The following is a 26,885-nucleotide window of genomic DNA, read 5'->3' on the forward strand; positions in this document are numbered from 1 at the left end:
CTTAATAGGTCCTTATGTCATACTCTTACATGGACTAGGACCCTAAGTTGTGGGCCTTTTTAATGACTTAAAGCTAATTAAGTTACTGAAGTGCCCCACAGATCAGCAGAATTACAAATCTGCCAATGGGATTATGGAACTACTAACACTGAAGAAAAATTAAGTATGGAAAGCAATAATGATTTGATACTCATTTTTCAGTTTATGTCAGGCAATACAGGTCAATACAGTGTGCTTTTTATTGATACTGTCAAGTTATTTGACACCCTCCTTTAACCCATCAAAACAGAAACTGTGAGTGAGGTGGAATCAGGAACAAACAAGGGCCTTGGAAACTTGTTTTTATCTTTGACATAAATCTGGGGAAAATCAATTAAAAAGAATAATGATCCTAACCATCACATTTGCGACAATCTTTAAAGGTTTTAAGTGCTTAAAATCATGGAATGAAGCAGATTTGGGCAAAATGAGGTGTAGTTGTATCTTTTAGCTGCTTTTTTTATTTATTTTTTTAAAAAGGTGCTTATGCATCATTGCCATCACTAGATTAGGTAAAACTAGCTCAAATTCTTTCATTAGGCTGATATATTTTTTATACTGCATTTTATGCTTTAATATATGCATCATAAGCACATACATGCATTTCTTGATCATTTCCTGTGTATTTTAGCATATCTTGTGTCTTTCTGAGATGATAAACCCTTTTAAATTAACTGTCTGATATGATTCCAGGTATTCAACCTTAAATCCTTGTGATTGTATCAACTGACTCTCTGACACTCCTAAATTATTTCTGATTTCAAACTGCTAAGAAATGGTAAAATCTGGTATCTGACTCTTCTACTCAAACTTGGCTCCGTACACAAGTGATAGAGTAAGAATTGAAGTTAGGCCCAAATTTCTAATAGTTCTAGGACTTGACTTATCTAACTTCTAACATAAAAAGGACTCTATTACTTATCCCCAAGGTGTATTTCCAATTAAATAAGCCTGTTAGAAACAAGCTTCAATGAATCAAACCAATACTGAAAGAAGGAGAAGACCAAAGAAGAAGAAAAAGAAGATGAGAGAAGAACCACAGAAAAGGCCTGCGATTCTAGCAAGAGAAACTAGAATTGCAGGCTTCCTTTATTTGTAGATCTTAAGTGCTAAGAATACAACTTGAGAGACAAGAAACTTGTCGTGTAAAAAGGAAATAAAAAAGTACAACTTGTTTATAGAAACTTCTAGTCTTCTAACTCCTAAAATTTGTCCAAAATAGAAACTATAGAAATGAAATTTCTGAAAATAGTAACTAACAGAAAAATAGAAAGTATGCTCCCTAAAACTCTCAAACCTTGTGCACCAAGGTTCCTACACCAAAAATAGAAAGTAATGCATCCCATTGAAAAAAACCCTCAAACCTTGCGCACCAAGGCAGCAGCTTTAGTGCTTCTGTGCCCTCTTTAACACTCCCCCTAAAGCTGGAGCATACAAGGCTCCCATGCTCAGCTTGTAACAAACAGACTGAAAACTAGGTTTGAGCAAGGCTTCAGTAAACAAGTTAGCTAGCTGATTAGCAGAAACCACAAAGGAAGTCTTGTAATCTTCTTCTTGACTGCATCACGAACAAAGTGACAGTCCACCTCTATATGCTTCGTCCTCTCATGGAAGACTGGGTTACTAGCAATATAAGTAGCAGGTTGATTATCACAGAACATCTTTTTAGGGGCGGAGATTGGAAATGGGATTTCCTGCAACAATGAGTGAAGCCACATCAATTTGGCAGCAGTCTGGGCCATGGCTCTCTATCTTGCTTCAGCATTACATCGGGCAATAGTGAACTACTTCTTACTCCTCCAAGTCACAAGATTCCCACCAAGAATGTACAATAACATGTAGTAGATTGGTGATCCGCTGAAGATGTCGCCCAATCTACATCAGAAAAGGCAACCAAATCCATACTTGGATTGGGTCCATAGATGAGCGCTTTACCATGCGCCCTCTTAAGATTACTGAAGTACTCTTATTGCTGCATCTCAATTGGCCTTCCTAGGAGATTGCATAAGTTGACTTGACACACCAATAGAATAAGAAATCCCATAACGAGTTACGGAAAGATAAATATGCTTCCTAATAAGAGTCTGAGGATCTATGGGAATGTCAGTAGGTTTAGATGCAAGCATGCCAGTTTCTGTCAAAAGATCCAATACATATTTTCTTTGTGACTGACTGACTCCTTATTTACTGCGAACTACCTCAATTCCCTAAAAATACTGTAAATTACCCAAGTCTTTGGTTTGGAAATACTTTTGTAAGCGTGCCTTGACTCTATTGATAGCCCCTATATCATTGCCTAAAAGAATAATGTCATGAATGTAAACTGCCATAATGATAACACCACCATCCTGTCGTCGAACAAAAATAGAGTGATTAGAATAACATTGGACAAAACCAAAAGATTCCATAATCTTGCTAAATTTCTTAAACCAAGCCTATGGAGATTGTTTGAGCCCATAGATGGCTTTACAAAGCCTACAAACACAAGTACTGTCCCCCCCCTAAGCAGCATACCCTCGAGGTTGCTCCATATAAACCTTTTTATTGAGGTCACCATATAAGAAGGCTTTCTTTATGTCAAGTTGAAAGAGAGGCCAATCATAATTAACAGCTAAAGAAATCAACACATGAACATAATTAAGTCTAGCCACAGGAGAAAAAGTCTCAAAGTAGTCCACACCATACACTTGTATAGCCCTTAGCTGCCAAGCGAGCTTTGAGCAGTTGAGCCGTTCAACTGTACCATCGAATGATACTTAGCCAGTATACACCTGCTGACAATGGACCACATCTTTTCCAGGAAGCAAGTTTACCAAAGACCATGTATGACGAGACTGTAAAGCATCCATTTCCACATTCATGACCACAAAGGGCAAGACAATAGTTGGGAGGTAGATAAGAAACATACACATAATCAGGAACATGATAAACAATGTTAAAACGTAAAGTGCATGTATGAGTACATTTTCTCAAGGCAATTGGTAAGTCATCTGAAGTAGGAGTAGGATCTTCACCAGAAGAATCTGCTAGTGGAGTGGATGAAGAGGGAACTTCTGTAAGACTAACCTCAACCTCCACTAAAGGAGAGTTTGCAATATCAACAAGAGGAACTGTACTATCCACTATACGCTTTGCCGTCTTACATCTCTGCTAATAAACTTGTATAGGGACATTGTCATTTGAAGGAGCTAAAGATGGAATCATGGATGTCAGGGCGGCAAGGCAACCAAGGCGGTTGGGGCTCTGCTTGGGCGATTATGCGACAAAGCAGTGCCTAGGTGGCAATAAGGCGAGCAAAGCGGTTGGGTCAAAATTTTCAATACAACTACTTTTAAACTAATAAATTTCTATTATAAGTTAGACAAACATTCAAGAATCACATTCACCCCTTTAAAAAAAGGCATTTAAGAATCATAATTATGAAAGATTATCCAAAAAAGAACACAAACATAAGTTCATCTCATCAAGAATCATAACATATGACTGTGAACTATGTCAAATTATAAGTATGAAAATGAAAGTAGTAGTTTTACATTTTTGGTTACCTCTATGATAGTGTGATGCCAAATAAGTGCCTTGTCCATCTAATGACTCATTAATTCCTAATTTTGAAATGACGAACTATTAAATTCGTATGTTGCTTTGTAGAATCAAATATATATATACAAAATGTCAAAGAGTGATCATTTTGGTGTTTAAGCAGCAATAAGGCTCACAAGTCGACAAAGTGATTGTGATTAGGCAAAAAAGCGGCTGAAAAACTGCATGTCAACAACTCAGTGGCAAATAAAGCGGTTGAAAAACTGCCTTACCACCTAGGCTCACCTAGGCAGACGCTTTGAAAACCATGGATGGAATGGGAGGAGCATCATTCAAAATGTGGTTTTCATCTGATAGAGATAGACTAGTATAATACATGGTGTCCGTAAAAAAAGTCATATAAGCACTTACAAATTGTTGCTGATGAAGAGGATTATAACACCGAAAACCTTTCTGAGTACGAGAGTACCTAAGAAAAATACACTTAACAGACTAGGGAGGAAGTTTATTCGGATTGTGTGGTATGTGAACAAAACAAACATAACCTAAAATTTTGGTGGAACTAAAAATAGTTTTCCATTCAGGAAAACAATTGAAAACGGAAATTTTTGTCAGTAAGTAAAGTCATAGGCATTCGTTAATTAAATGACTAGAAGTTAAAACCGTATCACGCCAATAACTTTTGGGAACATTCATCTGAATTAAAAGAACATGTGCAGCCTCCAAGAGGTGGCGATTATTGCGTTCAGCCACTCCATTTTGTTGGGGAGTGAATAAACAACCGGTTTGATGAATCATTTCAAAAGAGTCACTAAATTGAATATATCATTTTGTACATATTCTAAAGCATTATCTGATATAAAGACTTTAAAAAGAAGAAAAATTTGAGTTTTTATTTCATAAATAAAATTTTTAAATGCTGGCAAGAACTCAACTTGATTCTTCAGAAGATACAACTATGTTAGACGTGAAAAATCGTCCACAAAAATAACAAAATGCTGAAACCCATTCCTATTACTAACTCTGCAAGGTCCCCAAATATTTAAATGAACTAAAGAAAACAAAGACTCACTATGAGGGACTGAGCATGGAGGATAGGTGGCATGGTGATGCTTCCCCAACAAACACACTTCACAATTTAACCTAGACATTTACTTTAAAGAAGGAAATAAAATCTTTAACCTAGCTAAAGGAAAGCTGGCCTAAATGATGGTGCCACTGGAAAGCATCTACACCATAGTGAGAAAGAGCCGCAGTAGGGGCAGCATAGTCTAGATAGTAGAGTCTGTTCCTTTCACATCCTCCACTAATTGTCTTCCTTGTGTGAAGCTCCTTAGAAACACAAGATTTAGGAGTAAAAGTTACGAAGCAATTCAAAGCTTTAGTTAACTTGCTCTTTTTTTTTTTTTGGTAGAAGCTTTAGTTAACTTGCTAACAGATAATAAATTAAAAGAAAATTAGCGACATGAAGTACAGATGACAAGGTAAGAGAAAGTGTAAGAGAAACACTTCTAGAGCCTAGAATAGGAGTGGAAGTTCTATTAGTTGTGACAACATAGTTATTAGTAATAGATTTAGAAAAATAACTAAAAAGTGATGACTTACCAGTCATGTTGGAAGAAGCCCCTAAATCAGTGATCCAATGAGTGGATGTAGAAGTGAGAAGAGCTATGTTATTTGCATGAGAAAGAGTGGTAGCAAAAGAAGTGTTAGTGGACGTGGAAGTGGCGGTCTCAATATTTTGTAGACGGCGAAGGATTTGGCTTACATAATCTTGAAGAGTCTTAGACACTTTAGTCTCAATGTCAGAAGATCCAAAGCCACTATCATTGTTTGCTACTGTGTTAGTACCACATCTGATATGACATGATTAGCAAGTTTCTTGGCCCACTCTAGCTTTCCATATTTGGCCCAATAAGCTTCCACAAATTGTCTAGTTTTACCACAATGAGTACGAAACTTAGATGCCTTATTAGACTGTTGAACACCATAGCTCCCATGAGGTCGACTAACTCCCCCTGACCACGACCACGTCCCCTTCCTCGAGATGTAGTAAAGGCATAATTTTCTCCTTTAGAACTATTTCTAGAAGAACCCCCTTCAGGCAAGGCAATCTGTTGAAGTCTAGAATATGTTTCATTGAAGTTGGGGACATGCTCACTAGCAAGAAAATGTCCTTTCATAGATTTCAGTTTAGGGTTCAATCCTGCAAGAAACTTAGATACAAAAACTCATTCCATTGTTCCTTAAGCTTCTCTATGTTTGTAGTGAGAGGTTGAAAGACATTCAACTTCTCCATCATGCCTTTAAAAGAGTTGTAATAATCTTGTAGAGACTTGTTAGCGTGGGAATAAGTTTCTTGCAAATCATCCCATATTTCCTCAGTAGTCTTGTGAAACATAACATTGACTGCAATATCAGGTTCTGTGCTATTCCACATCCAAATTTTGATGATAGCATCATCTTGAGTCCAACTAGAGTAGGATTTGTCAAGCTCAGTAGTAGGTTCAACCTCAATGAACTTAAGCTTACCTTATGCAAGTATGTAAACACGAATAGCTTGTGACCAAGGCAAATAATAAGAACAAGTTTTGAGTTTGATGGAGGTAATCTGAACATTCACTGGATCTACTTGAGACCCCTTGGATTCAGCAGTATTTGTAGTTGAATCACCATTAATTGAAGACATGGTAGATACAAAAAGAGATCACACAAAATAGAAGTCCAAAAACTTGGAAGTTTAGGGCAAAAAGGATTTCTGCAGTATGCAGAAACAAGTACTAAGAAATTTTTTTTTGCAGAATGCAGAAATGAAAAAGTGAGTAGAGGATGTAGGTAGCTCAGAATCTGATCCAAGTTCTGGGATCTAAGTACCAATAATGGATAGAAGAGGTTTGTTTACATCAAATCTGATCTAAGTAGCACATTATTTGCAGCAGAAGGTGGCTGCACACCAAAGAACTGTATGCAGAAAAAACTGTCTCAGAAGAAGCTGATTTGATTAAAAAAATCTCGGATACCATGTTAGAAACCACACTTTAATGAATGAAACTAGTATTGAAAGAAGGAGAAGAACAAAGAAGAAGAAAAAGAAGATGATGGAAGAAACACAACAAAGGCCTGCTATTCTAGCAAGAAACTAGAATTGCAGGCTTCCTTTATTTATAGATCTTAAGTGCTAAGAGTACAACTTGAGAGACAAGAACTTGTCTTCTAAAAAGGAAATAAGAGTACCACTTGTGGTTAGAAACTTCTAGTCTTCTAACTCCAAAAATCTATCTGAAATAGAAATTGTAGAAAAGAAAAGTTCTGAAAATAGTAACTAACAGAAAAATAGGAAGTATGCTTTCTAAAACTCTAAACCTTGTGCACTAAGCATGGTGGGAGATCTCGCTCTCGAGCGAGATCTCGCTACCATGAAAAACCGAGATCTCGACCATCTCGGCGAGATCTCGGTCGAGATATGCCATTTTTTGGGCGTCAACTCGGTAGCCCATCTCGGTGGGTTTTAGGGTCCCAGTTAGGCTAAAACTTGGTATTTAGCCTATTTGATGCCTTTTGAACACACTAGTGGCCTTGGATTTGTGAGAAAACAGCCCTAAGTATGATTTCTAAGTCTACCCATATTGTGAAACCGAAATGCTCTATGATTAGAGAATGCAATGTTATATAACATATAATATAAAACCATTAATGCTATAGGATTAGAGAATGCAAGGTTATATAACATGTAATATAAAACCTTAAGGCATATAAATGAAAATCATGTGTATCAAATACATCAAATAACTTCAATGTCATCAAGATAACATTCATATGAGTATTACAATCTTAACTATCGAGAATAGAATGATAAAAGTATACAACCGTTAGAAGTTTTATATAAGTCATTAACGCATAAGTTCATAAGACAAGTAGAGGATGATTGAGCTTTCTTTGATGTTGTAGATGTGCTAAGAGTAGTTGTAAGTGAAACTTTGGCTGAAATCTACAAAAAATTTGGTAAAAAATGAGAGTTCCAGCGAGATATGGCGAGATTTGAGGCGAGATTTGAGGCGAGATATGGCGAGATATGGCGAGATATAGCGAGATATAGCGAGATATGGCGAGATATGGCGAGATCTCGAGCGAGATATCCCATCTCGCAGATCTCGCCCTTGATCTCGTCTCGGTTTATGAAAAAACCGAGATATCTCGCGAGATCTCGCCAAGATCTCGCGAGATCTCCCACCATGGCACTAAGATTCCTACACAAAAAATAGAAAGTAATACAACACGTCAAAAAGGAAACCACCACAAAGCAAGCTTGCGCAGCAAGGCAGCAGCCTTGGTGCTTTTGCGCACTCTTCAACAAAGCCCTTTTATGGTTTGCTTTTGTTACTTATAGCCTATTTCTTCATGGTCCATGGCTTATCAGTTCTTTGCCTTCCTTTTTTTTTTTTGCTTGTCCTTTTTGAATATGTTAAACTGTCTCAATCAACTGCCCTCTTTCTTGTTTTGTGCGATGCTAATTCTCAAATTTTTCTAGAATGAATTTATAGCTGACCTGACTTTGCTGCTCATCGTTGGTGAAGCTTTATCCCAGTTAAAAGTCATTTTACACATACTCCTTCCATGGTCCCACCCTGGAAAAGGGAAAGCAATAAAGAAACAAAAGTATACAACATAATGAGTTATAAGTTTGTTAAGCAATTTTGTTTCCCTGAGAAACAATTTCTGTCCTTTTATATTTCCCAAGCCTTCTGTTGTTTATTGCTTTCCTATCTTTGGGTGATGCTTGATAAGTAATTTTCAAAATTTTCATACAGGATGATGGTAGTAACATCTCAACTTATGAAGACCGTACAGCACGTTTCTTTTCTCCTGCTCCAAGAGTTCCTCGGATGCCTGGAGTGGTATCTGGAGATTCTGGATTGATGGATGATAATGAAGACTCGTTTCGAGAACTGTCAAATTCTTCACATCAACGTTTCAACATCCTATGCAGTGGAGATAAAGATGGAAGTATCAGCATTAGCATATTTGGGATTTTCCAAATAGGAAAGATTGTGAGTTGAAGCTTTGATTTGTGTTGTTGCTTTAAGATATATCTTATCAAAACATGTGGGTCAAGTGGATCTATCATACATCCTACTTATTGATATGTTCAACCCTTGGGATTTGTCTGCTCCCTATAGATTGTTACCTGGATTGCAAGCACTTAGGTGGAACATTTGTCACTACTACCTATATATGGTAGTGCAATCATAAAAGAGGCATATGGAATTCTTCAGTGTATGAAGTTGTGCATCTAGAATGACTATATTAAGGAATGCAGAGTAGGTTGTGGAATGATTGCTTTGAAGAAATTAGAAAATCGAACTGTTTCCATGATTAGAATATTTATTGTTTTCAAATGTGGATTTGGAATTGCATTCCTAAATATTATGAGATTAGGTACATTTGTTATTTTGATTTATGGGTTGTGCTCATTGCAATTGTGCTAGTTGAAAATCTTGTTTATATGCTATTTATTGATTGGTTCAATGACACATTATCTTTAGATGACTGGCTGCTTGGAGGACTTCCAATTTACCATGTTTTCTTTTGTTCTATATTTTTAATTCAGGTCAAGCATCTTTCTTTTGTTGACATTAGGTCTAATCAGGTTCATCTAATTGTAAGAAGACAACTTAATAATTTGTTTGGTTCTGTCCTGTAGCCTTGTTGCAGGGGAGTGATAGAGTTATTGTAATTCCTTCCATCCTCCATTCATCCCCCCGTGTCCCCGCCCCATACATAATTTTTTTTATCATTAAATAAGTTGCTTATTCTTCATCAATAGGAAAGGAAGGGGAGATGGGTGAATTCTTCCCTCTGTTAAGTATAGTCATCATTGTTGGAGACATAAAACTTAGGTCAATATCAAGTATTTTGGATTTCGTTTGAAGCTTGATCAAAATATTGAACTTTTTAGGTACAAATTTCATTGTTCAGATGGCCATATTTTGGCCCTAAACATCAGTATTAGCTTATTGAGCATCTGTAACATAGCTAAAACTTTATAGAAAATTGCAATTAAAATGGCGGTCTGGGCTGTCTGGCTTTGGACCCTTGCTTGCTAGGGTATGTCATAACGGTGTAACCTGCTGTATTCTTTCTTCAATATAGGATATTCAATGTATAATTTAGTATCAAAGCAAACAACATGAAGTCAAAGTAAAATAATCTTTTATCAGAACATCAAAATTCTATAAATTCACCCCTGAAAAGATAAAAACTCTACCGTCCAGTTGAAAAAGTGGTTTTTCAGTAGTAGCTAAAGTTTTTTAACTTGCAGATGCTTGGGTTTTTCTAAATTTAAAAATTCTGTCAAGTCTTGCTTTACTAAAACATCGCTACACGCCAAAAAGAGCCATTAGATAATTTTGTTCTGATCTCTAAAAGTTTATTTCCATTTAAGGCAATTTTATTTAACCTCCGTAAACACCAAATAATGTTTGATTGAAACATAATTTCTTCAATGTAAATCAGACCTATCAATCTTAGATTTGTTGAAGAATTGGTTTGTGATATAACTAATATAAGAAATACAACACCAACGACAACAACAACAAAAGAAACCTTATCCCAACTAAATAAGGTTGGCTGTCTAGCTAATACATGAAATATTATGTAAAATAAAATTTTTTTGACCAGTCAAAACATATTACATAGCAAGAATATTTTTCTTAATTGAGAGCAGGTTATTACCTAGTCTTACACATTAAAATAAAAATGTGAGACTGTTTTGTACCCTCAATAAGTTTAATGGCTCAAACGGGGTAGGCATGGTTTGAGATCTTGATCATGACAGGGTTGGTAAGCCCAAAAAACTGAGATCTCGCGAGATTTGGTATTTTGTGCCACCTCAACTCTTTCCAACTCAGTGGGTTTTAGGGCTCACTTTGGGCTGCAATTTGGTATTTAGTGTATTTTAGAACTTCTAAATAAAGTGGTGGCCTTATATTTGTGAGAAAATAAGTGTAGATGTGAGTTCCAACTCCACTTTAACTTTGAAACCAATATGCTGAAGGAACATGCATACTTGAAAAACATGAAGTACACAACAATTACTTGATATAAATGAATATGTAAAGGTTTAAATTCAAATAATATATCAACCATGTTCAGTTGTTGAAAATTTTACAGGACAGATTGGTGTGCTGAAAAGTTACTCCATGAGAGTTTAAGAGTAAAATCAATGAGTAACCAAGCGCTAAGAAGCTCCTCCAACTCTTGCTCCAGCTGCACCACCTCGCCACTAGCTCCAATTTAAAAAAAAAATGAAGTTTGGGAAGAACTCTCGACTTACTCCAAGATTTGCTTCATAATCACTTGATCTTTATTGTAGATGCTCTAAAGATGTTGATGCAAGTTAGGTGGAGTTCTGACCAAGATTTCAGTGAAAAATCTGGCAAAACGAATGTAAACAGCTAAGGGGAAGAAGACCTGCATGAGACCAGTTGACATAGAGTTGTTTCCACTTGTCTTGACTGAGAGGTTGTAATTGTACGGCATAGGCTTGAACGGAATCTTGGTGGAATGAAGGTCTTGTACCAAGATCTTGGCTGAGATATTGTAACCTCAAATTTTGCATCCAATCTCATCTCTAGGTTGGGAATAATAAACATATTTCATGGGATTTCGGAGAGATCTCGCAAGTTGTCGAACCATAGGGATAGCTACCTATCTGACAATTAAATTGATCAGGTGGTGATAGTACCGTAAAAAATCCGGCATAAGATAACATGTAGTGGTGCGTCCATGTTTAATATTTTATAAGCAAAATACGAGCCTATGTAATGGACATTGTCCAACTGCTCATACAGCGTGTTTGAACTGAGGACCATAGCTGCCATTGGTGATAATTGTTTGATGGACTAAAGTATGAAGATTCGAGTTACAATAAGTAAGTATAAGAGGCTTTAAAAGCTAGAATTGCTGTTATAAGTTGGATTTAGATGTAGATCTCTTTCCCGCTTCAGAATCTGTTTGATTATTTGATTAGGATTAGGTGTGGTTCCTTATGCTTGAAGGTAAGAGCATTCCTAGCAATATGCTGTAATTGCATTTACATAAAAAGGATTTTTTTACATGCACCCTCGGTTTTGAACCTTATTATGTGCTTCTTCCTGCTGCTCCTTCTGTGGGCAGTTGCGGAAAAACATGAATCATGTTTACTCGCTCCAAACTTGATCATGTTAATGGGCTGTTAGTTCCTAGTGAGAAAATACAAATTTGTCCTTATATGTTAATTGTTAAGGGGCATATGTGAAATATCAGTTATGCGCTTGTTCCCCGAAGGATTGAAAGGTAAGGAATAAAGAATCACATGATACTTTCTTAGAAATAAGATGTGAGGTGCATGTTCTACTACGAGTCTTTTGAATAGCAGTTGTCAAATCTAGAGAATGATCAGTATTAGGGATGGACTTGCTAGGTATAGAAATATCTGTAGGACTTGGATTCAACAGGTCTGACTGCTCCGGAGAAATGATGGTAGGCTTGATAACGGGTTGCTTTCCTTTCTTTCTGGCATGAGCTAGAACCTTGAGTGCAGAATGTAAAGGTATTTGAGAATTGAGACTGCTCCCCCAAACAAAAGTTTGTTGTTCTTGTTGGTGTTCACTCATACCTTCTTTGAGAATTACATTATTAGGTCCAATGAAACCACCATTGGAACAACCAATAATGGAACCTCTTCACTGGAACTTATCTCCACTTCAAGAGGTGTCTCAATTGAGTATAAGGGAAAATGCTTCTGAAAAATTGCATCCATCTTAAAAACATTTGACGTGGGGGAGGTTGGTAGCTTATTCGGTAGAAGAGTGGCCAAGAAAGATGCAATGAGAATCCCTTCACATGATAGTTTCTGGCAATGCCAACATATCCGAACATCTTAGGTGGAACTGTTAAGGCAGTAGAACCTTTATGCAGATCAAGAGGGCAGCAGTGCTCCAACATGCCTGAAGGCAAGAGGGCAGCAGTGCTCCAACATGCCTGAAGGCAAGAGGGCAGCAGTGCTCCAACATGCCCAAAGGTATCAGATTGATCAATCTGGCAGCAAGGCGGACAACATTGCCCCGAAACTAGGACAAAACATGCATGGTACATCAAGAATCCTGTGACCTCTAGAATATGCCGACTCTTGCACCCCACAATTTAAACCCAGGCAGGAGGGTTGCCAGTACTTTTTCCTGCTGATGATACCATAACCACCTAGGTAAGGTAGAAACTCACCGAACTTGTTTTCCATCCCATTATCAGACCAAAGGATCTTGATCTTATCATCAAATGTCTGAAACATCTTATGAAATAACTAGCTTAAAACAATGAAAGACATCACTCTTCTGCTGTAGCAAGTAAATCCATGTGGTATGGCTAAAAGCCTAAGACAAATTGTAGGTACCAAACCAATGCAAACTAGAGATGAAACACATTGGGCTGGGACCCAACATCGAAATGGATAGTTGAAAAACGGAGCTACACTTCTATTGCTAGACATTGGACAAATATGCTGAGTTTGCTTTGTCAAAGTGCAAGCATCGTAATCAAATTTTCTCAGATGACATCGCTTAAAGTAAATCTTGAAAACTCCTAGACGAAGTCCCCAAAAGCAGGGTGACTAAACAACAGGCCAACTGAAGCAAAGCAGAAAGTGCAGCAATAGACGATCTAGTAGAAGAGTGCTCACTGTAGTCATTGCTAATGGAGAGTTCTATAGTACATAATACCCACCATAAAGTTTACCATCGCCACTTGTACGACCCATTTCCAGGTCCTGAAAACAACAATGAAATCGAAAGAGAACAGTTTTATAGTTTAAGTCTTGGATAAAACTACTAATAGATAAAAGGTTAGTAGGAACATGTAAAACATAGGAAAGATTTAAGGAAGGAGAACAATTAATGGAGACCTTCCCCAAAACAGGTGACAAGTATCCATCTACAACAGGAAGATAAGGAAAAGAGTAGTAGAACCAGTCATATGATCAGTTACCCTGGAGTCGATTATCCAACAAACAGAGTTGGCTGAGGCATTATTGCAATCGAAAGAGATATCTGAGGTAGGGAGGTCGTCAAAGGAAGGGATCATGGTAGGGGCAACACTAACATTGCTAGAAGGCACTGTAGAAGAAACTTCGAGCTGGGACATCAATAGATAAAGGTGCTATAACTCACTGGAAGAGTGGTGCATTAACAGCTGGTGGACATCAGTAATAAAGTTATGGACAGCAGCCCCAGGACCAGAACCACAGTTCCCATGAGAAGCAGGAGGCAACCATGAAGCTTCTAATAGTTGTCCTTTGTATGTAGGGTGGTTGAGCGGGCACAAAGAAAGGGCCGGAGGGGGCCGGGGCACAGTAATGGGGGGGCCCGGGGACCAGAACCCTCCCCTGGCGCGGGAGTGACAAGCTCCGCCGGGGGGGCAGGGAATTTGTGGAGCCTCGGACAAGCTGAATTTGCGGTTGGGCTCATTCCATGAGGAGCTGGGGAATAACTAACACAGGAAGGAGTACTGGGATTGGTGAGCTGGGTAGAGTGTCCGACAAGAGTGTGAATTATGGTGCTACACTGTCTTCTGAGTGAAGGATAGCATGAGCTGGCCTAGGAAATGGAAAAAAGTTCCAATGTTAGAACATTTTTTGGAATTTGATCATACTCCATATCTGATCCGATCAAGAAATCACAGACATGGAGATTATCCTCCCACTGACGAAAAGCAAGAGAGTCTGTATCACGAGTGGGAGTGAACTTCCCGTAGAAGTTGAGAGTTCGCCAAATTCCAAGCTAGGTATTATAGTATGGGAACAAGAATAACTCCTTTTGTTGCTGTTGTTAGATCATACAACAACTGTTAAAACGTTGGGATGTATGGCCCACTTCAGAATAAGTTTCCTTTGCAATTTTCCAAACCATGGCACTGCTAGCAAGAGAAGGGTGTCCCTTGAATTTGAATTGGTGGGATCAATGGAGTTGAGCCAATATCTCATAACAAAATGCTTACCTGTCTCCCATTTGTTTTGAGCAGGATTTCTAGCTTGGGGTTTCACAGAGGTGCCTTGGAGATGTGAGAAACTCCTGGAACCAACAGCAATAGCACACAAGTGTGGCCACAGAAAATAATTTATTTCATTGAATGTGAGAGAGTTATGTTGATGGTAATAGCTAACAGGAGAGGGCAAGGAGAAGTGTCATATGATCTGGTAGAGCTTGTAGACATGGCTGCAGGTAAACAAATGTCACAAGCAAAGGTGAAGGGGAGAAAAATCACCACATAACCTTCAATGGAGAAGAATTAAATCACGAGGGTGTTGGGAAACTCTTGGTAAGAGAAAAGTGCTCGCCACTAGGGGAGGCAAGGATAAGGGAATTGCAAGGAGGCAAAAAGAGTAGTTAGAGCAGGGAACTCTGGTGGGGGCTTGTGGTGGTGGCTTAGGGAGTGGAAGTCTGGTGGCTGGGGTCTGGCAATGAAACAGAAGAAAAAGGGAAGTGAAAGGCAGTGGGTGTCTGGCAGTGAAACAAGAGATGAGAGTGGCAGACAGGGTTGGTGGCTGGCTTAGCTGAAATTAGAATGAAAAAGAGAGGTGGAGCCATGTAGGTTGGGGGGGGGGGGAGGTTGATGTTTCTGTGACTTCAAAGTTCTGACGCTCACTAGATACTTCCTAAGACATGAAGGACTTTGATGCCATATTGACAATTTCAGAAATTGAGCTTGCCGAACATGACACAACCCCACCTTTATATATATTAAAAAACTAAGGAGTTTAAAGTTGTAGAAATATATACAGAGCAACACCAAATAAATCCCTGTAACAATTCTACCCTTTTACCCATATTACAATATTTGTACTGCATCTTGAGTACAGCAAATTTAGCAGTATCTGACCGAGATTTTGATTTATGTATGGAAATATATGTTGCTTCCAATAGATTTCGAATAAAAAATATACTTATTTTTACACTTTTTAGGTCAGTTAAAGCATCTTTGTAATGCAGCCCTTGATTAGCAGTCCAAGCAAGGCTGCAGCTAGCCCAAACCCTCTAAAACACAACTTTGTGCGAATTCAATGAGGCTGTTAATAATGTTTTAGGGTGCTATGGAGGTCTGTTGGGCTTGTGACTTTAAAGTAAGGCCTAATAAAGGAACAAGGACTGGTTTGAATTTCAGCTGGTTTGCATTTTTGCTTCAGTGGAAGACTTCTAAAAGTAGGGATTGGGTAGAAGAAAATTAGGACTATGTAGTCAATGGAGTTTTCGGCTCATAGTGGGCTGGGATTTGGATTGAGTGGAGGGAAGGTGATGCTGCTATATCTGATGGAAGGAGATGAGAGTCTAGGGGCTGGATGTAGATTTATTTAGTTCTGAACCCAGGAGAAGAAAAGGGGAATGGGCGTACTCTGTTGTAGGTTTAATGGCTGAAAATTTGAAAATAAAAGCTGTAGAGTAGATGAATAGTAGAGAATGGTCTCTGACCCAGTCTGTTGCCTGCCTAAGAAGCTCCCACAAGGAGGTCTTGCTTTGCCAATGAAGGAAACTGTCCGGCAGCTTAAGGTCCCAGAGCTGAGGTTAAAAAAGGAACCCAACTCCTGCCTATCAAGCTCCCCAGAGAGGATAGTGATAGACTGATAGTAGCTTCTAAAGCCTTCAACTCAATCAAATTACTCAAACTGAAACATGCTTTCTTCTTCCATATGATTAATAAATAAATTGAGGCTGTGTACAGCCATTCTTCGACATTGTTAATTAATAAATTGAGGCTGTGTACAGCCGTTCAAGAGTCCTCTAGGGACTTTTAAACAAAAAAAAAAAAAAAAAAAAAAAAAGAAAGAAAGAAAAGAAAAGAAAGTTTTGTTGCATGAAAGCAAAGAGAGCCCTAGATTATCTCTTCTAATTCTCCTATGTGTGGAACTCCTAGTTTAATTACATAAATTAAATTGAAAAAACAATACTAGCCTTGCTTAAATTGGGTCGATTAATGAACCAATTTGACTCAAAGTTAACCCACCATTGAACCTGGTTAAATGTTGTAATGCAACAGTATTAATGTTTTTATTCGTAAGGGTAGAATTGTCTGTTAGGATATTTTATTGTAAGTCCCAGATCGGTTATATCTGTTTGTTTCTTTGCATACTACTAATATAAATAAAGGCCTGCTATGACGTAAGTCTGGATTTCTCAAATTACTCAACATGGTATCAGAGCTGCAGATCTGGTCCTCAGATTTAAGAAGTCCCAGAACATCAACCCTGAGCACTCACCTCCCTTTCTCTCTTTTGCCTCTTGCTCCCTTACAAACCACTTGTGATCACTCCAAGGACATCACCTCTCTCCTGCGACTGCTCTAGGGGTGTCGCCACTGTACAATGTGTCGGCGATTTATTGCCCTGTCGCTGGGGGGCTACATGATTCCCCCCAGCGACACGACACTTGCACATTGTCGACGATATATCACCGACTAGGCTGTCCCTAAGTGAAAAGACTGGCCACCATCTTGGGACAATGAGAGCTATGTTTATGTAGTCTCAACTCCCATTTTAATTAGTAAGATTTGAAGTCCTATCTAAATCCGATTCTATGACAATTATGGAAGGATCTGTGCTTTTGGCATGAAATCTACAAACTGAATTTTCATAAAGAGATCCATTTCCAAAATTGAGTATGGGCCTGTAAGGTTTAGCTTGATCATTCATCCTTTTCTTTTCTTCAGGTTAGTTTCAGTGCAGGATTTAAAATATGTCTTTTTGTGATAACTGTCCTGTTCTGAATTTTATGGATGGGGTCTGAAAATATTCACTTGTAATAATTTAAATGAATTTTAATTTATTAGTCTCACACAGTCTCATTATATTCATTTTATTGATTTATTTTGGTTCAGATTTTTCTTTTGATTATTTCTGTTGTTACATGACATATTATGAAATCCTCTTACGTTTGTTTAATTTTGTGTTGAGTACCAGAATATACACAATTTCTCTGTTCTTACTCCTCACTTGGACAAAGAAGCTACTTGTCGACTTCAAAACGCTTCTGCGTACAAGGTTAGTTCCATATATTCCTCATGCCTTATCTTTGGAAGCCATGCAGTTTTCTGGCAGATTGACTTTCTGAGTGTTCAACACACTGTTCCATAGCAACTTCTACTCTTTTGAGATGCATCTTTTGGTTTGATATAACTTTTTTGCCACGATTCTACTTCTGTTTTTACTTTCTATTAGCAGAAAAAAGAGAAAGAAGGGGGCTGATTTCTTTGTGCTCCAGATCAGGGGCGGAGCCAGGATTGAACATTGGAGGGGGGGGCGAATATACATGGGCCAATACAGGACCCACTGTGGGTCACATCTTAGAATATTTTATTATAATCTGACGTGGGGTCCACATTAAAAATTTAGGTAAATTAATTGGAGGACTAAAATATAGATAACACAATTATAAATAAATTATAAAAAATATATTAAAATAAAGTAGGGGCTAAAATTGTGGGAGAAAACTTTGAAAAATCATGAAAGGAAAAGGTGAAAAGAAATTGTGGGAGAAATTATAGGAAAAAAGATAGATTCGAAGTCTATTAACTAAATATGGGATAAACACTCAATTTATCATAAATTAATTAAAAAAATCAATGATTATGATTAGATATAATTATATTAATGGCAGAAATTTAAACATCCAACTAATAAAAGTTAAAATTTAAATTGCTATTAGTAGGAATGAAACTTTATGAGAAAGTTTAGGGATTCAAAAATAAAATTAAATGATTACGATTAGATATGATAAAGTTGATGGCTGAAATTCTAAATTTATGAAAAGAATACTAGAAAATCGTGAGTGTGAGAGAAAAAGAGGAATAATTTGAGAAAGAGAGAGTGAATACCTGATAATTGTAGAGAAGATTTAGGAAAATTCCAATGTCTGTTAGCTACTCCAATATTTTGTGAGACGTGTGAGAAAAAAAAGAGAGAAAAAAAAGAGAGAAAAAATAGGAATAAAAGAGGAGATTCATGAGAGAACAAATATGAATGAAAATATGAGAGAGAATATAGAGAGAAATTCATGGATCGTGAGTTAGTTTTTAATTAGAATTTAACCTTATATTCCTTAAAACTAGGGGTTTAATGACAACCATTAGATAATGATTAAGAATGACATTTGTGCCCATCATCTTTATCTTAAATTTTTATTTTTAATTTTTGGAGGGGGCCAAATAGTGGTATTTTACATGTAAAGTGAGAGAAATAAGGAAAAAAAATAGGGATGCTTAGAATTTCAAAACATCCGGGGGGGGGGGGCATCGTGGCTCTGCCACTGCTCTAGATTATGTCGAAACGAAACCTCCATAAATTAACGTGGCTTATAATTGGACTTAGTATTTATTAGGTGTTAAGTTGTGGAGAGGTTGATGTGGCTTACTCAAAAGATAAGATAAGGCTTTGTTGGATTGTGTTTATCTTATATGCTTTCAATATGATCATTTTGTAACTATGTATTAAAATTCAACCCAGAGAGGGTAACAAACTCAATTAGGAACCCTATGCCCACAATGGAGTTAGGGTACACCAAATGGGATATGTCATCTACTTCTCACTTGGGCATAGCTTTATTTGAGCTTCCTAGTGTAGCAGCTGAGCCTTCCAATACAAAATGAAAGGCAAAGGCTAGGAAAAGCCCCTGGGGTTGCTACCTAGCATCATATCTTTTATTTTTATGCTTTTGTAGCCAAGGTAAAAAATTCGATCGAAATGAACATTTCGACCGTGTAAAAGGTCAAAATTTCGAGTTTTCGGTCGAAATTTCGACCGAAACTGGATACTTTTTTCCTGATTCTTGAAAACTCAATTTCGAGCCTCAAATGCACTCAAATTGATTTGGATTTTTGCATACTAGCTATTTCAAGCATAATAAACACTATAATAACTACTAGTTTACTAAAAAACTACTGAAAATGTAACATCCAACATTCCAAGTATATAGTACATGAATCAGAGAAGAAGCTGTATTGTTATTACTCCCATGATGTTTGCCCCCACCCCATATAGTTTTGGACATAGTCAAGAACTGCACCTCTGTATGTGGCCTCATCCACATGCATAAGATTCCCTAACGGTGGGAAGTTGTGAATCTCCAAAGGAACTGGTGGTGGTGGGCTTTGTGGCTGTGGAATAGTGTGGAAGATCTGCTAAACAAATGAAAGACCACCCTGCCCCTGGCTCTCAGGACTAGGAGAAGGATAAGGATACTGATAAGGTCACAGTGGCTGACTCCGATAATCGACAGTGGGAGGGACACCATAAGCTCCATAGGCCGCTCCATAACCATAAGGCTCCAGTCGTGGCTGACTAGCCTGACCCTGAGTCTGATAGCCAGGAGGGACACCATATGGTCCATAACCATAAGGACCATAACCATAAGTCGACTCGGTAGAACCAATACTCTCCACAGCAGTATCATATGAGGACTTTGCAGGCCTATGCCATCCGGATCCTCTGGAGGTGGAGTAGTCTCTAGCATCATCAATGCTCATCGATCTCATAGATCCCACCAAGCTCTCGGCATCGGATGGACGGTAGGACCCATATGATGGCGTGTCCTCTGTGCTCCAGCCATGCTGTCTCCCCTTCCCCTTCCTCGAATATGTAGAGGAAACATTTTTGCCTCGAGATGCAGCTCCAGTATGGTCTGAATCCTGGGTCGCGTGGGTGAACTGACTCTCTCCTGTGAATCTCGGTGGTTGTCCTCCCCCCCTTGACTCTCACGTCCAGCAGGTGGTGGTGGTGGTGGTGGTCTCTCCCTAGGATCAGCTGAATCCTGATCACGAGGTCCCACACCCTCCTTATCCCCTCCATCATCACCGTCATTGCCATCGTCATCATCACCACCATCGTCGTCATCGCCGGAGGCCTGAGTCACCTCATCCTCAGTGTCGGACCAGAAAATCAAATCCTCACTCTGGGTGGATGCACTAGGGTGTGGCACGAAGGGACGGGCGGGCTTTGCATGTGGCCTCCCCTCTTGGGCCATGAAGTCCCCCACATCAGCCCCCATCTCCTCTGCAATCTGACTATTGGGAAGACCTCCATCCTCATCCAGCAATCCGTCTCCACTATCCCTGATCCAGTCAACTACTGGGTTATCATCATCATCCATCTCAAATATGTCGGCCAACTCGATATTGGTGCTCTCTCTATCCATCCCCTGTCTAATATGATCCTCTCTCAGTCTCATATTATAGTGTAGGTAGACAAGGTCCTCTAGACGCTTCACACCCAATCGGTTGTGCCTCTTCGAGTGAATGAGGCTGAAGGTGCTCTAATTTCGCTCACAACTAGTGGCAGAACATGTTTGGGAGAGCACTTTGCTTGCAATCCTACTCAAGTTGTGTGAATCACGTCCAAATTGCAACCACCACTCAGCTGCAACAAATAGACTCCAAGTCATTTTAATACTTAAATAACTAAATTAAAGATAGAATATAATAATTAAATGTATAATGAAATAAATGAATGAACTTACCCGCAGGGGCGGTTTCCTGTCCCGATACGGCCACAGCACGACCGAAGCTCCCAGTGGCATCCCTAAAAGCCTTTATCTAATATATAAAGAGAAAAAACAATAACTAGTTAGTAGTTACTAGGTTAATGACTTAGTATAAAACTATGAATTGTGAATATCAAATGATTCTAATCACTATCTCACCTCCATAAGGATGACTGCTTGTTTAGCTGTATCCGGTTCGAACTTCTCCACTACAGTTTGGACAACATCCATCAAATCTTGCCTCATCCCAAGATTGTCCTTGTAATGGTACTTGGGATTTAAATAGTATGCTGTGTAAGAAAAAATATGTCATAAAAGGGAATAGTTAATGCTTAATAGTGTGATAACATAATGAAAATTAAATTAAATACTAGACTTAACAACTCACCAGCCTTATGCAGTGGATGCTGCAATATAGACTCCCATCTACTGTTGATGATTTGAAGGACTTTCTTGTTGCCGCGTGGGTGGACCTGAGCAACTTGCTGCTTCATCCTATTTACTGCAGCAAATATGTGTGCTAGAGTAGGTTTTCTTTTCTTGATCTACCATCCTCAACACATTCACCACAGGCTCAAGCATCTTCACCACTATCCTCACATTGTGCCAGAAACTCTCATCAAGGATAGTCAATTGAGCTCTCCTTCCTCCCATCGATGAAGAACCCTCCCAGTTAAACCACTCCTCTGATGCAAACATACTCCTAAGGCCAGTCTTCCTACTCTCAAAGCTCTGTAGTGCTATCCAATTAGTAGCAAATCTGGTTATGCCTGGCCTCACTAACTCACCCTGACACTTGTCCATCATCATCCTTAATGCATAGGTGTGGTTATATATGAAGGTGCTAACATGTCGAGCTTGGTCCACCGTATTCTTCACAAGCTTGACCTTTCCAATCTCCTTCAACATTAAGTCAATGCAGTGAGCAGCACAAGGAGTCCAACAGAGCCTATATCTATCCATCCATCAAGGCATCAAGCCATCAATACAAAGTTATAAAGTGTACATGTATATGTGTAATGTAAATATATATATTTATAAATGAAAATTAATACTATATGTTTAGACTTTAGATACCTGGAGTTCTCCTGCATCTTCAACCCAGTTTTCTTATAGTTGGAGCCATTATCAGTCACAATTTGAACTATATTTTCCACTCCAACCTCCTTCACCACTTGCTTGATAATTTGTAAATGTATTTTGCATCCTTCTTCTCACCGGATGCATCTATCGACTTGAGGAACACTTGTCCTCCCATCACAATTCTACATGAAATTGATGATGGACTGTCTAGTGGGACCAGTCCAACCATCAGCCATCAGAGTCACTCCATAATGATTCCACATGGGCTTTAATCCCTTAATGTACTCATTTATGTCCTCTTTATGCTTAGGCAAATACACATTATATATCTCATATGGAGTGGGGCCATGTACACCACTCCCGACCACGCCTATCTGCTCAATCATATCTCTGTAGTAGGGCCCCTGAGCTGTATGTGTTGGAACACTATGGTAATGCGCCCATTTGGAGAAAGCCATCCCCACTTTCTCCTCACACTCCCCCATAAGTGCTTCAACTTTCTCTGTTTATGCTCAGGCCTCGCGAATAGGGCCGGATCATTGCGAAGAATCTCAAGATCCGGATCTGTAGGATGTGCTGAGGAAGCTCGACCCCTTGTAGGGGCCCGTGGGATAGGATCCTCCTGCCTCACACTCTGAGACCTCCTCATAGGGACTTGGGAGCCACCTATGCCTCCCATACCTACTGGCTCTCTAGAGGACCCACAACCCAGACCCCTTTGTTGCCTCCTGATGTCATCAATCCTCTGTTGCTCCCTACTCATCATCATCGCCCTCCTCAGCTGATTGGCCTCTGGATCAGGGTCACTGTCTCCTGGCTCATCCCTACCATAACCCTCAGGATCTGGAAGGTCATCTAAGCAGGCATCCTCAAACTCATCCCTCTGTGTTCTCATCTCTTTCCTCTTGCTTTCCATCACTAATATATGAGGCCATTGCCCTCTTGACCTCTACAGGCACCTTTGGGCACCCTGTTACATCCCTGTTGCCACCAGCTAGATGCACCTTCAATCTAGTGGCCCCACCTCCTCCTATTTGTTTCTTGCAGTAATTACACTCACTCTTCCTCTTATCAGCTGTCAGTGGCCTTCTATGATCCCAAGCTATGTCTGACATCTTTAAAATAGAGTGCCTGATACAAGAAACACACAATAAGTATCTTGAAAAGCTCCACAATATGCTCCAAAAATGACATACATGCTTCTAATAATAACCTCCTATTTTTAAATATTAAAAAAAAGGGATAATTACTTTTGCCCCCCTGTACTTTGATTTTATTACTAATAAAACCCTGTTCTTTACAAAATTACTGTTGCCCCCCTTCCTTATAATGGTGTTAAGTAGCCGTTAAGTTTGAATATGTAATGTCCACTTTGTCATTCTTTAAGATTAAGAAATCAAAAGACGATACTACCCCATTTATAAAAACCAGATTAAATGTCAATTTTACCCTAACTTCATTTATTTTGAATTAAAAAAATATTGGTTTTCCACCTTCACTAAACTTATTTATTTTGAATTAAAGAAATTGGCAAAATTCAAATTCGATTTGGTTTCCCACCTTCTCCTCTAGCATACGTAGGGAAGGAAACCACAATTTTTTTTTTTTTGGGGGGGGGGGACTGGTGCTTTTTTAATATTGGAAACGAAACGCAACACCTCCCCATGGGAGTTTAGACTTTTAACCGCTTTACTAACCCACCATTGACGAAACCACAAAATCTTGCCAGAGAAGGAATTAACGAAGTAGGTGATATTCAGTTTCCAAATTTGAGTTGAATTCTATCTTCCCTCCTCTTCGGTTTCTATTTTAATTTTATTCAATTATTATTTCTTTATTTTGGTGATTTTTTTTAGAGTAAAACAGATTATGATTATTTTTTTCTCTACAATTAATTAAGGGTATTACTGTAACTTGACAAAAGGGTAAATAAGTAAAAAGATAAGTAAAAGGGTATTTTGGGATTTTTAAAAAATATGGAGATACCACATCATCAGTAAACTAACGGAACTTAACAGTAGGGGGCATTAGTAATTATAAACAAAGTTAAAGGTTGGATTAGTAATTTTGCAAAATACAGGGGATACATTAGTAATAAAATCAAAGTATAGGGGGGCAATAGTAATTATCCCAAAAAAAAAAATGTATAACTATATAGTATTTTTTAATATATAAATAATTTTAAAATATATAAAATACACACTAACTATCTGAAAAATATCCACAACATGCTCAAAAAATTGCATACATGCTTCCACTAATACTCTCCTATTTTTAAATTTAGAACAAAAATTAATTATTTTTTTAATATTTTAATATATATTTTTAATTATTTAAATATATATTAAATACAGTAAAATTACATAATTAACAGAAAAAAAATTAATTCAACACCATCACAGCAATATGGTGTCTCAACTCTCACATACATTCATTTGAAGCTTATACATGTACTATACATAAACATTTTTAACAATATACATAATTTAGTAATTAATTTTTAATAATAGGAAAATAAAAAAATAGTAGGAAGAATCAAAAAATAATTTTGACACTACAAATTCATAGATCATCACTCTAAAGTAAACATATATAAATTTGGAAGCAATCTAACATGATTTAAGGCACAAATGAAACAAAAATAAAAAAATGAGGAAGTTGGTTACTCACCTTGCAAGATTTGAGAAAATGTACATATGGAGGAGCAAATCAAGTGTTTGAAGGAAATGGAATACTAGAAATTAGGTGTAGAATGGGATGAAAGCAAGAGAAATCAGCAAAAATTGCAAAATCAGGTCGAAATAGCTCTGGCGATATGGCTCGAAATCTCGAAACAGCATCGAAATGGCGAAACAGGGTCGATTTTGGGTATTTTATAACCTGTGGAAGTGTCGTTTCGGCCCGATATGGTATCGGGCCGAAATATCGACTCGTATCGACCGAAATTTCGGTCGATACGAAACGAAATGGATAGTTTTCGTGCCTACTACTATATTTCGTTTCGAGTTGGATTTTTGCAGGCATTTCAATTGAAATTTCGACCATTTCGATCAAATTTTCTTCCATGTTTGTAGCTTTGTTTGATTGGGCAGAGACAGTTTTGTAATCTGCCCAGTCTGAGGGGTATTCTAGTAATTCTCTTAGTTAACTCCTAAGTTCTAATCATCAAAGGCCCCCGATTTATGGTCCAGTCCATGTAAAGGTCTGATATATAAAGACCTAGTTAGTATGCTTCTATTTCCTAGTCTATGTCAGGTAAATTATCAAGGTGGCAAGGTGTCCAAGGTGGTTGGCGTACTGTCTTAAGCGCCGTGGGGAACAAAGCGTTTTTGTGTACATTCTTTGCATACAACTATTTTATGTGGCACAAATAGCATACCAAAACTTAATAGCTGTTCTATATAAAACTAAACAAATATTAAAGAATCATATAATTATGCAAGATTATCATTAAACATAAATTCATCTATCATAATACAAATATACAATAGCAATAAGCAACTTAGTGTGATAACATTATGACATATATTTATGATCTATATAAAATTATAGATAACTATTATTCTGAATAGTTCTCCATCTGAATGGTTTCCAAATCCAAAATAAATAACTATTGTATTCCTATTGTAGAACAAAATTCGTTGTTTAAAAAAATCCAAAAAAGAAAAAGAACTTGTAGTACAAAATGAAAAAAAAAGTGATCAGTTTAGTTCCTAGGTGGCATATAGTGCACAAGGAGACAAGGCAAAGTCAACTAGGCGATGGAGAGCTCTTTTTTTGCATGTCAACAAAGCGCTGCATTGCCTAGGGGTCAAAAAACTACCTGGGCACCAAGGCTGCCACCAAGGCGCACCTTGGGGGTGCTTTGGCAATAGTGGTTCTATTAATATTATAAGTCTAGCTCATTATGTATAAATAAGCCCCTCCACTATACAGGAAGGTACCAATTCAGATTATCAAGAAAGTGTATTCTTTTTTCAAGTTACCTCTATGAGTATTGCTGATGCAATGTGTGTGTGTTTCAATATGGAGAGTCCAAGAATGAAGAACATTACTGTCCAAGGTGAATTCAAGCCTGGATTTATGCTGTGGTTTGAAGGGCAGCCTTCTGTGACTCCACCTCTAATCGATCCAAGCATCTACAAAGCCATCTGCAACTCCATCCCTCCTTCTCATGCCCCTTTATTTTCTGTTTGCAACCCCAAAACCCCCTTGTTCGATCCCTTCTTTCATTCCCACATCAATAATCATCATAGCTTGACAATCCATCATCACATTCCATCCGAACCAGCCATACCATCACCGTAACCTTCACCTTCAAAGCCCATTGCAGCCCCAAACACTTTCCTAAACTCAAGATCTGCCTTTGGGACCCCCTTTGCCCTCCAAAATAAATATTCATCATAACTTAGATTCTATCACCAATTAAATGAAACTTGGTGAACAGCTCTTAGGCAATCAGCTCTAGACTTGGTTTAAGTTCCATCATCATCTGGTCCCCCTAAACCATATCAGGAAACAAGTTCTCCTACCTTACCCCTGTCCCTGCACACAAGCCAGCATATCCGTACCTGTTCCCGTACCTGATGCCGGCGGCATTGTACCATCCATATGAGAGCTATGGTGGTGATCACTTGGTACTATATCCCAAAGTTCACATTATGATGG

General features: G+C 38.2%; 2 protein-coding genes across 2 annotated transcripts in view; one reads left to right on the forward strand and one right to left on the reverse strand.

Annotated features, from left to right (window-relative positions):
- Positions 1–26,885, forward strand: part of APC4 (Transducin/WD40 repeat-like superfamily protein) — a 108,598-nt gene that overhangs the window by 14,029 nt on the left and 67,684 nt on the right. Inside the window, exons 7-8 of the mRNA XM_089165174.1 lie at positions 8,388–8,627; positions 17,561–17,641. Of these exons, the coding sequence (XP_089021300.1) occupies positions 8,388–8,627; positions 17,561–17,641 (321 nt within the window). The remainder of the gene's footprint in view (positions 1–8,387; positions 8,628–17,560; positions 17,642–26,885) is intronic.
- LOC149007427 (uncharacterized) lies at positions 20,108–21,411 on the reverse strand. The gene is made up of 3 exons (XM_089166130.1): positions 21,294–21,411; positions 21,111–21,186; positions 20,108–21,010 (listed from the first exon to the last, which is right to left on the reverse strand). Exon 3 carries the CDS (start codon positions 20,820–20,822, stop codon positions 20,127–20,129), a length of 696 nt encoding a protein of 231 aa, XP_089022256.1. The 5' UTR covers positions 20,823–21,010; positions 21,111–21,186; positions 21,294–21,411; the 3' UTR covers positions 20,108–20,126.

This window comes from Hakea prostrata, chromosome 8 (genome assembly GCF_041222555.1).
Source record: "Hakea prostrata isolate BN-2017 chromosome 8, UWA_Hpros_2, whole genome shotgun sequence".
NCBI classification, from domain to species: Eukaryota; Viridiplantae; Streptophyta; class Magnoliopsida; order Proteales; family Proteaceae; genus Hakea; species Hakea prostrata.